The sequence below is a fragment of the Haplochromis burtoni genome, unplaced genomic scaffold, assembly GCF_018398535.1.
Source record: "Haplochromis burtoni strain Fernald_Lab_line unplaced genomic scaffold, NCSU_Asbu1 Contig_107, whole genome shotgun sequence".
Classification (NCBI taxonomy): Eukaryota; Metazoa; Chordata; class Actinopteri; order Cichliformes; family Cichlidae; genus Haplochromis; species Haplochromis burtoni.
In genome coordinates this window covers 105,717-121,791 of record NW_024582468.1, presented here as the reverse complement: position 1 = coordinate 121,791, position 16,075 = coordinate 105,717, and the positions used below count along the sequence as shown (strand labels likewise).

Below are 16,075 nucleotides of genomic sequence, written 5' to 3'. Positions count from 1 at the left end.
TGTTCTAAAAGTCTATATAACACTGTTTTATAGGCCACTGAATGCAACATCACAACTTGGGTAATGACTAAAAAGCCCAAATGTTTTATTAGAATTTTTAGTATGGTGCCATGAAAAACTATTTGCCCTCTTCCTGATGTTGATTTTGCATATTCAAATCATTAGAACATTATTCAAAGATAACCTGTTTGGATGGAAAATGTGTTTAGAAAGGCATTTCTCTAGGCTTTGAGAGCCCGGTGGACAGCAAAATGTCTTTTTTGCAGACATTATCTGCAAATAGAGGGAACAGTGGTGAAACTTCACAGGAGTGGCTGACATACCAAAACTCCTCCCAGAGCACATTAGTGATTCATTCAGGAGGTCACAAAAGAACCCAAAACAACATCTAAAGAGCTTCAGGCTTCTCTTGTCTCAGTTATGGTCAGTGTTCATGATTCAACGATAGGAAAGAGACTGGGCAAAAATGGCATCCATCAGGAGAGTTCAAGGAAATAAAACTCTGCTGACCAAAAAGAACACAAAGGCTCGTCTCACATTTGCCAAAAAACATCTTGATGATCCCCAAGACTTTAAGGAAAGTATTCTATGGACTCATGAGACAAAAGTTGAACTTTTGGGAAGGTTTGTGTCCTGTTATATCTGACATAAAACTATAAAAAGAACATCATACCAACAGTTAAACACAGTGGTGATAGTGGTGTTTCAGGACCTGGACGATTTGCAGTAATTGATGGAACCATGAATTGTGCTCTCTAAAAAAAAATCCTGAAAGAGAATGTCTGGTATAGGTTTGTGCCTTCAAGCTCAAAGCCGCTTGGCTTATGCAGCAGGATAATGATCCAAACACACCAACAAACCCACCTCTGAATGGATTCAAAAAACAAAATTAAGGTTTTGGAGTGACCTGCTCAAGTCCAAACTTCAATTAGGTTAAGATGCTTTGTCATAACCTTAAACAGGCCATTCAAAACCATTTGAAACCCTCCAATGCAACTGAATTGAATTCTGCAAAGAACAGTGGAACAAAATTCCTCCCCAGTGATGTGAAAGCCTCATTACCAGTTATCGCAAATGTTCAATTGCAGTTCTTGCTGCCAAGGGTGACACAACCAGTTATTAAGTTTAGCAAGCAATTACTTTTTCACATTTGCCCAGATCGGTTGGGAAAACTTCTTTCCATTAATAAATAAAATTGCCTTTTAAATACAGCATTTTGTATTTACTCTGGTAATCTTTGCCTAATGTTGAAATTTGCTTGACGGTCTTAAACATTTAAGTGTGACAAATATAAAAAAGACTAAAAAAATCAAGAAGAAGGCAAATACTTTTTTCGTGGCACTGTAGGTCATAGATGCACAAAGTTTGCTGCAGCTGCTTAACACGTGACGATGAGCATGGTGTCACATTTTGACAACAAGTAGACTGCCCAAAATTTCACTAACTTAACGGAGAAATGGCCTTTTCTATATTTTAACGAACCAGTTCCAGCTCTATCTTTACCTCATGGCTGATTGTTAATACAACTTTCTGATTTCTGCATAAGAAAGCCATTTATGCATTTTAATAGCCTGAAATGTAAACTCCAGTCTAAAACTACCCAGTTTAAGGGTGGCCAAAGACGGTGTGAGAGAACTGATGAAGTATGTTCAGGAGAAGGAGCCCCACGGCTGAATAATGACCAGCATTTAGATGCAAAGATTTATATATGCTTGTTTTGTGACGTCCTACTGCCATCCAACCAGCGCTGTATTTCCCCCCCTCTCATCAGTACACAGTAACTCTATCCCTTCTGGTGACGGGCAGAGAAATGGAAGCATGCTGATCTGTGTAACATATGTGCTCGTGCTGGGTGGAGACCCCGTCCTGGACCCCCTACTGCCTTGTTCCACCTGAGTGCAGAGTGACGAGAGAGGATGGAGAGATCAAAAAGAGGAGACCGGAGCAGCCAATGAATCAATTAGGCTACTGTGAAAACGGCAAGAGAGGCCACAGCTGTTAGAGCTGCTGCTACTGCTGAATCTCGGCCTCCATGCCGTATGCTTCAGTGTCATTCTGGGCTCTTTGATACCTTTAAAACTACAATAAAGCTGCACTTTTTATTACTTACTGCATCATGGGTTCCTTCAGATGACCTTCAGGACATGAAATAAGATGCTTTTATTCTTTTTAAAGCCATTTTTCTGTCTCACTTCTAATCACATTTCCAAACTATTTTTATCTGTCACCTGGTTTCTTTGCTTTTACAGCAAGAGCTCACCATGTAATCCAGTTTTGTTTAAAGTTTCCACATATATTATTGTTAGATGTTTGAGTTGGCTACACGAGCTGCAGAGCTGTACATGAATCAGTAAAAAATAAACAGTCACTGAAGACCATCCAGGGCATCGTTTGAGGAACTGCCTCAGGCCAAAGAAACAAATACAGACGTCAGATGTTGTTTTCTTAGGCTTCACATACAATAGACCATAATTAGTGAAACGTTGCATATGTTCAGCAAAGCCCACCCGAAATATTATTAGAGGAAGATGAGGACATGTCACAGTGTTTATATTATGCATAGATATAGATTGTAGTAATTCTTTTTTTAATAGAAAAGAAATGAGGCATATGCAGAGAGCTGCATATAATACGAGTATGTAAGAATACCTGACCAAATACACAAAAATCTTTCACTGAACTTATACATTCCATGTGTTAATTAAAAGTGTATTTTTTCATATGTAGTTTTCATATATTTGACAAGCAATAATATCACAAGTGAAGTCCACAGTTCAGATGAGAAATATTCTAGAAATATTCATATATGCACCTGCATGTGTCTCTTTGTGAGACAGATGGCTTGTCCGGTGTTCACCCCGCCTCCTACTCCATAATATCGGGCTCCGAGTGTATGTGGTCCAGGTTGGACAAGCTGTTAAAACAATGCATGGATGGATATCCATTCTTCCATTTCCCTCAAAATACATTTTGAGTTCAAATATTAATTTGTAAACTCTTTCAGGGTGTTAAATCAACCAAATTCCAAAACACGATAAGAGCATGACCTCTGTGTCTTCAGTGCTCTGAATGCCACTAGAATACACTACTCAGCCACATTTAAAACACTGACACCTTCTTGAAGTGCTTATGATTAATTCTAATGGAAGGTCTTTTGGTAATACTGTGCACATGGATGTTACTATATAACAAACTGAATGTTGTTGGAAATCAACACATAACTCCCAGACCAGGCAAAATGTTAGCGATGATTTCTCCAGCAGGACAGTGTGTCCAACTACACTCACAAACAGTTCAAGGAGCACAAGGACGCACACAAGCCCTTTAAAAGCCCTCCAAACTCCTTGGATTCAAATCCAATTATCTATCCATGGGATGTACCAGAACAAGCTAGTTACAGGGAGGGACCTACAGAACCCAGAGGATCGGCTCCAAACATCAAGATGCCAAACAATACCTCAGTGACCCAATTTCCATGTCCCAAAAGGTCAGAACAGGTGACCAACACAACATGAGGTGGTTTTAATATTGTGTATGATTACTGTATATCCTCTGTGTCACTGTTTATAACCTGTTGTGTGTACAGCTTAGAAATACAAATTCATACAAATGAAAGTAATTCGTAGCTGGTAATTAGTGCCTTTGACCAGTGGCCATGCCATCAGCATGTTACTGACAGAGTAACTTAAGTGATTCCTGGTAAAAGAGATATTTTGCTGTTTGGAGAAGACCGCTTGTATAATGATCGCACTGAATTACCATTATTTGATGGTGGTAATTAGTCTTGGTTTTCGCATTTAGGAGTGCGTGTGCACAGAGGGTATGTGGGAGTGTAAAAGCCACTTTTCCAGCTTAGCCATGTACGAGAGGGCAAAATGGAATCATAAGTGAGGCACTCTAAGCATTGGAGATAAAACATGTGGACCCCTCCCTCCCCCAGAGTAACTGTAGATTCAAATGGGATACAGAAAGCAAGTTGAGATTATGATAATTCAGTAAACACACAAGATGGACCTCTCTCACTGCTTTGTGAACTGTTGCACTTTGTGTGAATTGAGTAGCAGTGCAGATTTTTTATTTAATTTTTTTGCCCTGATCGAGTGTATTTAGCTTACATTAGCGGCAAAACTACATTAGGATTCAGATGGTAAATTTAGCCTGCACTAACACAAGAAGTAGATGTCGGTAGTCTAGATGTCAGTAAGTCTGCTGAGCTCTGAATATGTATTCAGTTACCAGCCAGTGGAGCCACCAGAAATGGTTGAATTGACCACCCTGAAGCACAGGGGTTGCTGGACACCCCCGACGGTGAAGCTATACTTTGATAGAGGCTCCTGAAAATGTTGTGACGGAGCACAGGAAGTTCCTGCTGCCTTGGGAGGAAATATCAAATAAAACAGAATTTTTTTTTCTACTTTGGTGTGATCTTGCCGTTCAAAAAAATTCATGGGAATTTTAAAACTGGCGCAAAGATCAGAACCGAATACGGCATTTATGCACTTTCATTCCCCTGTTTTAGAGAATCAAACCTGTGGAAGAAAAAGAAGGCAAAGGAAAAAGATTTGGTTAAAACTTTTCTTGAATTTCATAAAGAATTCGGAAAAGTTCTCTAAGATGATTATATTTCATTGATAGGAGACACCTGAAAGCTGTTTGCGCACCCATGCATAAGCTGTGTTGATGCTCAATCTTTTGCTCTTACCGAGTTGTGATTTTGAAGACCTTTAACAAATAAAGAATATGCCTTTTTTAAGGGAACTTCCGACCATAAAACCATGAAGTGTATGATGGGGGAATCAGAGCTCAGACTCTTAATATGTTGCAGGGAATGATAGTTTAATGTGGCATACATTTCAGCAAGGACCGTATCCATGAGTTGCAGGGCTTGTGTGTTTGTACCCTAACATCTCTGGATCTAATTGTGGGGTTGATCCATTGCTGTGTGAGAATAGCACGTCTGTCAAAAGCTTAGGCAGATTTGGGCAGACCTCCAAAAGCTTGAGAAGATACGGCGACACAGAGAGGGGTGCGGTGACTTGAATCAACCACTTAAATATTCAGCTCCAGCGTCTCCCTGTTCCTCTTAGAGATCTAAGGCATCTGCCTTATAGACACTTTGTGGTTGAGTCAATGAAGCTAGAGCTATAAAGGAGGATGGAAGGAAAAGATATGTAGAAACTGAGGAAAATGATCTGGGGAGGAGATTTAGACAAGAAGCTAAGGAGCAAATGGTCCTACATGTGTGGCTTCCAGTTTTAATGTGTCTTTTCTTTTCTTTCTTTCTGTTGAGTGACAAGGCCGTCATAGCTGCAAAATCAATGACATGATGCAGAAAACGAGGACTGAAAGTTCAAACTCAAAGTTTGAATTACACCCCACCTGCTAAATTTACCCCTTCCACCAATTTACACACATGCATATACAAAAGTGCAGGATGTACATGAACAAAAAATGTTGGGATATTTTGCTGTGTGCAGCGGCAGACTGTGTTTAGAGGCAGGTTCTGCTCAGAGGAAATGTTTGGGGTCTGCCTTGTGTCAGCTGCAGCCATTGGTGTGGATTACCTGTGGGCGTCATGATGATGAACGGGCTTCTGGAGCTCGGTGAAGTGTTTATGACCAAAAGGCGTTGTTGCATGTAACTAATCAGGCCTGACGCTGGTAGGTGAGCAATGCTTCTTTGGAAGTACCCTTTGAAAGGCAATGCAACGATGCTTAATGATGTGTAGGATGCAAACCGTCAGCGGATGTTGCAGTGACATCACACAGCTGCTGGACTCAGAGGTATTTGGAATGACCAAGATTGGAGACTTGGCGGAGATGCTGGGGGTAGCCAATTTTTGTTCTATTTATTGTTGTAACCTAAGTAGGAGAAGTCTAGGTAACCTCTGTACTTTATTTCAAGTGGACAGAATAATAAATCCTGCTGCAACAAATGGTTTGTTTCAAGCCGCCTGTTATTTTATCATCACATTCTGCACAAGCGTGATGGATAAGCTACGGATCCTAGTTGTTTGCACGAGTGGATAACATGCCAAAGCAAACACGTGCAGTACTTAAAAAAGAAAAAAGAAAAGAAAGTGAAAAATGCGGTGAGAGGCAGGCAACATAATTCTGCAGCAGATCCCGGATCGGTGGGTTCACACTGAGGTGAGACAGGCAAGATGTAGAACAAATAAAAACACCCCTGAAAAGTCTTCAGCTAAATAAATTATGTGCAAGGACTTGTAAGCTTGCACTTCATGAAGTGGTGAAAGCTCAGAGTTCCTCCCTGGCCTGTCTGGAGCGACGTGGCCTGGAGCCAGAGTCTTTAATTCCTCTGTCAAACAGCACCTCATGCATCTCTATAGCTGTTACTGTAACTGAAAGTCTCATCATGTGTGCTCATCACTGGATTTTCACCACCAATTTGGATCTGTAGGATGGCATCAAAAGAGCTTAAAAAATTATAAAAAGCTTTGTTCTGCTGAAAGAAAGAAAGAAAGAAAGAAAGAAAGAAAGAAAGAAAGAAAGAAAGAAAGAAAGAAAGAAAGAAAGAAAGAAACGATGTCATTACAAAAGGGGAAAAGCAGAATTTCTCCCAAAGCCACTCTTGTGTAGCAGGTCCTTGCAATTCTGAGCAGCCTCTAATTAGGGTAGTATTCAGGGGTGGCATTAGTTCCCAAACTTTTTAATGGGGTGGAAAGCGGAGCTCCTTTTAGAGAGAGTGGATAAGTGTAGCCACTGTGCCATACACTGAATAGCAGATGGAGAGATTCTGCACCTCCTGGGAGGTATTCACTTTTTTTTTTTTACATTGCTCCTTAAACTCCCCACTTTTCCAACCAATCTTATTTAAAAAAAAATTTTTTTTGTATTTTACTTAGTTTTTCTTATACACATCTGTCTTCACATCTGCAGATACCACAAGCTTCAGGCAAGTTGTTCTTAGAATTTCGAAAACATAATTTAACGATCAAGAGTCGAAATTGAGTTTCACACTTTCACATTTACTGTGATGTTGATCACAAAGTGTGTCCTTTTTCACATTTTCTAATAAATGGTTTCTTCATTTTCCTTCATTTATATCAGATGCTAAATAAAAATCTAATGAAATCTTGTAAATACTTAATTTAATATCTGAAAAACTTAAAAAAATGTTTTATGTGCTTTTAATTCAGAATCTTTAATGATTCTTTTAATCAGCATATTTTCCTTATTTCTTTCTTTCTTTTTTGGCATTTAACATAAATAGAAACTGGTAGAAGACAGTCTTTCTAATATATTGTCTTATAAGGGTTAACAACGTCTTTTTTTAACGTTTTTTTTTTAAACATAATTACAAAATAGTGATAGAGGTGATTTTTACCATATGGAAACACACACATACACGCGTTAACAACGTTCTTTCCCTCATTGACGACAAAAGACTTCTGGCAAGGCTTCACGCAGATGGGATATAAATAATTTCACATTTTACAAATTAAAACATGAAAAACATGAAAAACATGACTCTATATACATACATATATATATATATGTACATATAGTTTGAACTTATTTTTTTATTTTTTGATATAAACTTTGTTATTATTTTTAATCAAAGGACAAAATGCTTCTTACATTCCGTTTAGATAATTAATAATAATTAATAAAGGCCTCTTGAATATTATCAAACGCTTATATTTTTCTCTTTCCAACAGTTCTGTCGTGTCTGTTTTATTTTGTACGGTTGCAAAACACATTTTATCCCAATACAATTGACAAATCCATTCGATATGACCTTTCAGAGTAGCTGTGCTGCACTCTCTTGTTTGTTTGTGTGTGTGTGTGTGTGTGTGTGTGTGTGTGTGTGTGTGTGTGTGTGTGTGTGTGTGTGTGTGTGTGTGTGCTTAAATGATGACTAAATGTCGAGGTTAAGAGTGAGCGAAAAAACTTATTGGTCATCTTAAACAGAAGTCGTTAAGTGTCCTTACTTTCTTTGAATTATAGATTATTAGCACTGCGCTGAATGGCTTTTACGCATGTTCCCAAAGTTTTAGTGTCTTTTATGGGCTGAGTGTTTTTGCTTTATCCCCTCTCCTCATGACCTGTGACCCCCAAGTATCGGCTGCTAAACTGAGCTTCAGTCATGCTCACGGAGGCTGATGACCACATGATCCGTGACATTTCGTGAAAAGACCCTTCTTTAACACAACTGCAGGACTGTGTGCTGCTGTTGCAGATCATCGCAAAACATTCATTGAGATCATTTCTGAGTTCGGCTACTTGATCCACAAAATAAGCTTTACAAAACGTTTCTCTCTCTCTCTCTCTTAAGCGATTCAACTATTCTTTTTCTCCCGAAGAGTATCACTGTCAATTACTTTTATTTTTTATTTTTTTATTTTACATAGACAGCAAACTTTCTGACCAGTCTGTTACGCTTTCTTTTATATATTATTTGGCATTTTTATTATTATGGCGGCACTGGAGCCAAAGTAGTGAGTTAGCAATAGAAGTTGCTAGTGTTTTAAAAAAATAATCATTATTCTACTTAACATCGTAAAATTTAATTTTCAATTTAACGCGTAGATATTAATTTTTCATGAACTACCTTAACCAGGAAAATCAGTGCACACTTTACTATTAGATAAATAGATATATTACCATCTGGCGTCTTTATGTAGCAGCTTCTCTTGAGATGCACTGTATTTTTGACATAACTGGCAAAATTATACTCATGTATATATTACCATATATATACGTGTATATCTGTAATATTATCGTAATTAAAACAGTGTCATTTTTCAAGTAGAGTGCCCTGAATACAAGGATAAATTCTTCCTATGAATGCAATTTCTAAATTATAACGGAGCCCTGTTGCATAGTTTGCATTCACTCTTAGTCTCTAAAAGAAGAACTCTTAACGTTAATCGGCAGAGCAAATGTGCAGAGAAACTATGTTAAAAAAGAACAGCAGCTTAACTGTAGTGAGTTTAGTATTATTCAAATAAAGTCCTGTAGAATAGAGATGTCTAATGTCAAACACGGCGTGCAGACCCACGAGAAGGAAACTCAAACACACATTTGATGTAAAAATCTGCTTTGAATACCCGGATATTATATATATATATATTACAGGCCGTATAGACAGATGCTATTTAAACCCTGTAGGCTAGGCCTTAATTACAAGCCACTGCTCAGCAGACACAATCTCGAGTACATGCGTTATTATAATGTTTTACATCACGTTCATCTCTTCATTTTCGCTGTTTAACCTCCTGTATTTGTAAACAAGCCCACACAGTACAATTGACCTCCTTCCCTGTTATAGTCACTCTCTCTCTCCAGAGTGTAAGCGCGTGCGTGTACCTTTTTCTCTCATTGCGTGTTACATCATCACGCAATAGCTGTTCTCTCGTGGCCTAGTGAACTGGCTCTAAGCGCTGCACCAATTTAGTCATTCTACTACACACACGCACACACACGTTGCTTTGAATAAAGGGAGGCAAACGCACTTACAGTCACGGAAGCAGCAGGGCTGTACAGTACAGGCAACATTATGAAAGCTTATAAAAATTTTAAAAAGCACAGCTCCGACAGACACAGCATCACGACAGCGCAGGTGCTTGGGAAGGCTTTTTCTTCTTTTCTTTCAAGTGTCAAATTAAATTACCTGTGTATTTAAAAACAACACAGTCTGCTTGGATCCATGTGTTAGTGGGTTCTTGCGTGTGGGGCAAATAAAGTTGCATTAAGACTGTCAAACACTGAAAACGGTGAGTGGATTAAAGGTGATTCTAACCTCCGAAACATCGTGAGCGCTGTTGACTTCAGGAGCAACATTTCATTTTTCTCTCGGGTCTAATACGAGCAGATAATGAAATTCTGGATGAGTAGTGTTTGCTCAAGAGCCCAGGCCGCCTGTCGACACCAGCACCGGGATAATCGCTGAGCTGAAGCAGGCAGAAATACAGCCCCTGTCTCACCCCTCCGACACACTCCTGTCCGCTCACTGTAATTACGAGGATGAGTGTGAAAGAGGTCAGATGGACACGCAGGCCCTGTGTGCGCATGTTCCAAAGGGCACAGCAATGACTTTAGAGTGCAGTCAGATTTAATGCATTTGTAAATATTATCTGACTGGCACGCACATGTTTGTGTGTTTGTGTGTGTTATAAAGAGTTGTGTGTGTTTCTTAAAGCCATTCAGTGGTTACTATATTTGGATCATACAGTTATAGTTAACACATCCGCAGTGTAAAGACACAACAACATCAGCAACACGTCTGTTTCAACAGTAACCGCCAAGAAAGCTCAACATCAATTCATAAATTTATTTCCAAACAAATTGCTTTTTTTCTTCTTTTTTTGCAAAACGAAATTTATTCTTGTTGGAAAAAAACAAAACAATAAACTGTGTAAAAATATCACACTTGAATTACACAATACTTGCCAAAAATGTACAAGGTTTAATTACTGAAATAAACACTGCATATTATTATAAATGTATGACTTTGCTCTGCGTTTATCTTTAATACAAACATCAAATCAAAACCTTCAAAAAAGGTCGCTTTGATTGGCTGATAGAAAACATTGATGTGTTTGACACAAATACATTATAAGCCTGTTTCAGACACGTGATCGTTTGTAACCTGTCCGTTATCCTGAGACGCCTTTATACAGTGACTGAAAACGAATCACTTCATGGTAGGGAATTTAAAAAAAAAGGCTGGAAAGTTAAATTCGTGGTCGAAAGTCTGATTCACACCGAAATAAACAAACAAAAATAATGAACATAAATATATCTTCATGAACAGCATGAATATATAGGCACAAATAGTGTTCTGCATGTCCATCATTCAGCTGCGTGCTAGCAAAACAAACATACAAAAATAATCCTACCTTCAAAGAGGGGCGTTTTTGTTTAGGTTGCTGTCTCTTTTTTTAAGTGTCTTGAAAAGTTTGGAGTTAAGACATTTAACAGGCGCTAGTGCCGCTGACAACTCTGCTCGGAAAGTTTTCAACCGGATGTAAAACAGCTCCAGGATGTATGGTCTGCGGCTGGCTGGTCACTGCAGGCCCCAGAGAGGACGGTAAGACTGGGACAATGACAGGAGAAGTCCTGGAGGGGCTAAGAGACCCTCCGATGATGCTCTCTATGGAGAAGGGGGACCGCTGCACCGGGGAGCTCGATTTCTGGACCGGTGATGCTGCCTGCACGCCGGCTGAGCCCAGACTGGAGCTGAGCTGGGGATAAAATCTACTTCTGGTTAAGTCCGTGGTAGTGCTGGTGGGCATTAGGGACGGTGCAGGGATAATGGTCCCCGAGTGTGAGTGTGAATGCCTCGGGTGCTGCTGCTGTTGCTGCTGCTGCTGGAAAGCAAAAAGCGCAGAGTGTGCGTGGTAGGACTGGAGCTGGATGCCGTATCCCCCGCAGCCGTACGGTCCGTAGCCATAGGCAGCGGCCGCGGGCAGAAAAGTGTTGTGCTCGCGCAGCAGGTCTTGAGTCTGCTGCCGCTTGAAGCGTTTCCTCCGCCTCAGAAAGCTTCCGTTGTCAAACATATCAGCCGACTCCGGGTCCAAAGTCCAGTAGTTGCCTTTCCCTGGGTTCCCGGGCTCCCTCGGTATCTTAACGAAGCAGTCATTGAGGGATAGGTTGTGCCTGATGGAGTTCTGCCAGGCCGGGAACTTCTCCCTGTAGTACGGGAAGCGGTTGCTGATGAAGTCGCAGATCTCGCTGAGAGTGAGCCTCTTTTTGGGACTCTGAAGAATGGCCATGGTGATTAAGGCGATGTAGGAGTAAGGTGGCTTCACCAGGGTGTTCTTGCCCGCCGGCTTGTAGGTATCCCTTGAAGAGGTGGAGCTGTCCAGGCACGGAGGTGGAGAGCCGGCCAGGAGGATACCGTCGTGCATCTGCGCTACTTCATCCACGTAGGAGCGCGTCTGGCTGTCTCCATCCTCGCCTTCTCCGACCACGTCTATGTCGGTCTCTTCCGAAAGGATGGAGGCATCCGACATCTCTGAGCTTAGAGTCATGGCTCACGCACGGCCGTGCCCCTCCGACGCCAGATGAGGAAGACCGTGAGATGCACAAGCTGTCCCTTTCCTCCCTCTTCAGCAACTCGTATGAGGAGGGGGAGAGGAGAGGAGCACGCTTCGCCACCGGTGAGAATTGTCCCTCCGTTTTGTCGCTATTTCCATATGTTTACAGGCTGTTTCCTTTCCCCCCCCAAAAAAATCAACAACTATGAGGAGCGACCCCCGTCGATGGCAGGCTGAGAAACTGTGCTGTGAAACCCGCAAAAGGGCCAAACCTGAATCAAACAAGGGGCGGACCTTCTCGCGGTATTTATACTACTGCTCTGATCACATGGCGGGGAAACGTCACCACGGCGAATGAAAAGAGAGGAACAAATTCAATCACAAAAAAGGGACTGAAAATGAGCTATGAGTGTTTTTATGGAAAAAAAAAGTTTGGTGTGGCCTGCATCCTTTTTAGTGGCCATTCACGGTGGCCTACACTCCACACATAACTAATCTAAAGCTTTTATTCCACGCAATGTTTTCAACATTTTTAAAAAAAAAATCTTTAGAAAAGTCTAATCGGCGGTGTGGTCGTTGAAGGATCCGAGAGGATATTTTGACAAGCTTTTTTTTTCTTTGTTGAACTTTGTTAGTTACCGAATGACATAAAAATTAATGGAGGCAACATCTGGATTTTTAATTTCCAAACAAACTAGGCAGCGATGTATATATAAAATCATAAAGGCGTGAAATACACGCCCCCCACCCACGATATTTACATTTCTTATCAGACAGCCTTTGTCAGAGTCTGCTGCACCATACTCAGGCAGCTCGGTTTGCGTGATCCGGTAGTTATCTAGATTATCCGCGAGCCATTTGCAATGGAAAAGAGTCAGCTGTTAACTCGAATCAGTCACGGGTCACGCATGCAAGGCACAGAAAGAAGGCCGTGCCGTGCGTCTGGAGCACGTTGCACTGTGTGTGTACGTGTATCTGTGCCTGTGTTTGGACATTATTTGAAATTTTCAACATTTTCACTGAATTACGGAAATTAGGTGTTTTTTTTTTATCAAAATTTGTTTTAATGTATTTATTTTTTATACTGTGTTTATTAGATCAAAATTATCAATTTTTGATCAATTACCTGCGTTTTAGGAAGCAGTATAAACACGTGATAAAAATGGTGTCAATAAAGTTAAAATTTTCAGAAGCTGCAGAATTTGTGTAAGCCAATTAAAACCCACAGTAATATATATTATACTTCCAACCTAATTGTTCTCCTTGCAGATACAGTTTGACTCTACCAGCATATAGTTTAGTTTATATTATTTGTTTCTTACTTCGGGGGAGCTGCAGTAAACCAAGTCAAGATGAATATGTCTGGGTTATTAAAATATGAATATCGAAGGACTGTGTTTTACGTGCCGCCCGACTTTACCGCCATATGTGACAGTTTACAAGTTGTCACCCTGCCACACTTACCCATTTTTATAGGAAACAACAGCAGACGTGACAAATAACTAAAAACAAAGCACGCACATTTAACAAAACAGCCTTTTAAATTATTTAGTTAATTTAATTTGCTTTTTAAATATTTTTCTAAATTAAAAAAAGGAAGTCATCACTCAGGTTTTAATAAAGGCAGCTGACTTTTAAATGCAATTTCCACTTGGGGTATAAACGTGTGCTTCATTAAGTCTGACAGATGCTTAGGTCCTGTGTAGGACCTCTCCAACCTTTTAGACGTTCCCATTTGTCTAACGCCATCTAGTGGTTAACTTGTTTCACAATTAACAAAACACTACCGGTCTACCTCCTCCAAGGATTCAAGCTCCTCTAACTGTGCAGACAGACAGAAATATGGCGTGTGGCATTTTTTAAATATGGGAAACAACATTTTTGAACAGTTTAGCATCCTCGCATAAAGCTTTAGGTTCCAACCAGCCCGTTTAGATTATTCATTATTTATAATGATTTACTGTCATGGATGGATCAAACTGTATTTCTGATATCTCTGCTTACGCCAGTGATCGTGGTCCTGCTTACCACTTTTGTCACTTTCCTCTTTGAAATGATGTGTACTGTTATTGTACCAACAGATAAAGTTCGCTATGATTAAATGAACTTTTTAAAATTAGAGATTTCAAATAAATTCATCTGTGCTATTTATCGGTGCAAAATAGGCCTATGAGAGGGATTACTGCAACAGCTAAGACTGATGCTTCTAAAACGATTATAGGTTTTAAATGTATGCCCAGTTTACCTACATTAATAACCAATTATCGGTCTGTAACGATCATATTTCTGTTCTCATCAAGAATGATAAGGTAACACTCGAAACATCCAATCTTTCGTATAAGAGAATTCAAAACAAACAAGCAAACACAATCAGTTTCAATGAACTGAAGAGGAATTTGTGTTCATTAAATAATTACATTTTACTCTTTGCATTTTAGTCTTTCATAGCTTATCCCCCAGTTTTGAAACCATATGCGCAGAAGATGAGGACTCACGAGTCACCGACATTTGGAAATCCTGAAACTTGACATCAGATGTGACGTTTTATTAGCAAAGTTCCTGGACTCCTTTGACGCTACGAGTTGTTAATTTGTGTGATGAGTTAATGAGTCCTCTTTTTTCTGTAATGTACTCGGAATGTAAGTGACCCAACAGAGTCAAGACGGAAGAGTGGATTCATTAATGGTCGTATCCAACCATCCACTATCATTAAATATTAATAATAAATAAACAAAGAAACAAAGAAACAAAGAAACAAACAAACAAATAAATAAATAAATAAATAAATAAATAAATAAATAATAATAATAATAATAATAATTATTATTATTATTATTATTATTATTATTATTATTATTATTATTATTATTATTATAAAATGCATAGGTGGTAAAGCACCTCTAAAGTGTCTTTAAGTTCAACCAAGAAAGCACTTTCAGTAGCTGTTTCAAGGCAACCCTGCCTGCCTTGATCTTGCTCTGATTAAAACTCCTAATGTCACCAAAACGCTCCGTCTGAGTGGAGCATGTGATTAATGTGTATCACATGCAGAAAAGGGCAATGATGTGTTTCCCGGAATGTATGTCTAAGAGCCGTCATAGACAAATAATTAATAAGCTAAAAAAATAAAAATAAAAACACTCAATAAATTGAATTCAAGAGAGAGTTTTTTTGCCCTGATAGGACACCTGATAGAATACTTAGTCGAGTCCATTTGTCATATTTTAAGATTAACTGCGGACATTTTATGCTGATGTTTTTGGTTTTGCGCACACTTTCCGTGCAGTCCTGACACAAAATCGTTCGACTTTCCCTCCTGATCAGTCATCAAACCAAATGTGTCGACTTAGTGAAAATTAGTCGACTAAGTGCCTTCATTTGTAAGACTTAGAGGGAAAATATCGATCTCAACGTCTGAGGCTTTGGAAGCGTTACAGTGCGTATGTCCTGATGCATGCCCAATCATCCAGGTAAGGAAATCTCAAAAAGTTGATTCTGTTCATCTGGACGTAGTTGTCAGTGGGAGAAACCTTCAATCACTCATCCAAGTGATTTCTTCAGTCTCGGGAAGTTCGCATAATTTCCCAAGTTTGTGGGTTTTTTCTCTCGCTCTTTCTGTCCCTCTCGGGTCCTGGGACCACTTCAGCGCGACTCTTGTTACAAAATCACGCTTTTTACTTTATATGGTTACACGAGGACAAATGACCAGATGTAGACTCATCTGAAGAATACATGATAAACGTCAGTGGTATATGATCACTACACAGTGATCGGTGTAGTAGATATACAAATATACAAAACAAAACAAGGTGCGAAGTATTATAATAATAATAACGATAATTGGCTTAAAACAGGTGTATAATGTAATTTGTTCATTCTTTGTTTTCGCAGAATATGTTTAGATGAATATGGACACATTCCCCTGTGGCACACTATATGTAACTTTAACTGATTGGTTTGAGTGTTTGCTATTTGTAATAACAGAAAGCATAAATATATTCAAAGAGAAACCCCCAAATTAAGACCAAACAAAAAAGACATAAAACTGAGCTGAAACTAGAACAAAATACA

At 39.5% G+C, this 16,075-nt stretch overlaps 1 protein-coding gene across 1 annotated transcript; it reads right to left on the bottom strand.

Annotated features, from left to right (window-relative positions):
• Positions 1–7,864: 7,864 nt before the first annotated feature.
• On the bottom strand, positions 7,865–12,271 carry LOC102309925 (forkhead box protein D1-like). The gene has a single exon (XM_005949645.3). The coding sequence runs from the start codon at positions 11,996–11,998 to the stop codon at positions 10,940–10,942; it is 1,059 nt and encodes a 352-aa protein (XP_005949707.1). The 5' UTR covers positions 11,999–12,271; the 3' UTR covers positions 7,865–10,939.
• Between the last annotated feature and the right edge of the window lie 3,804 nt (positions 12,272–16,075).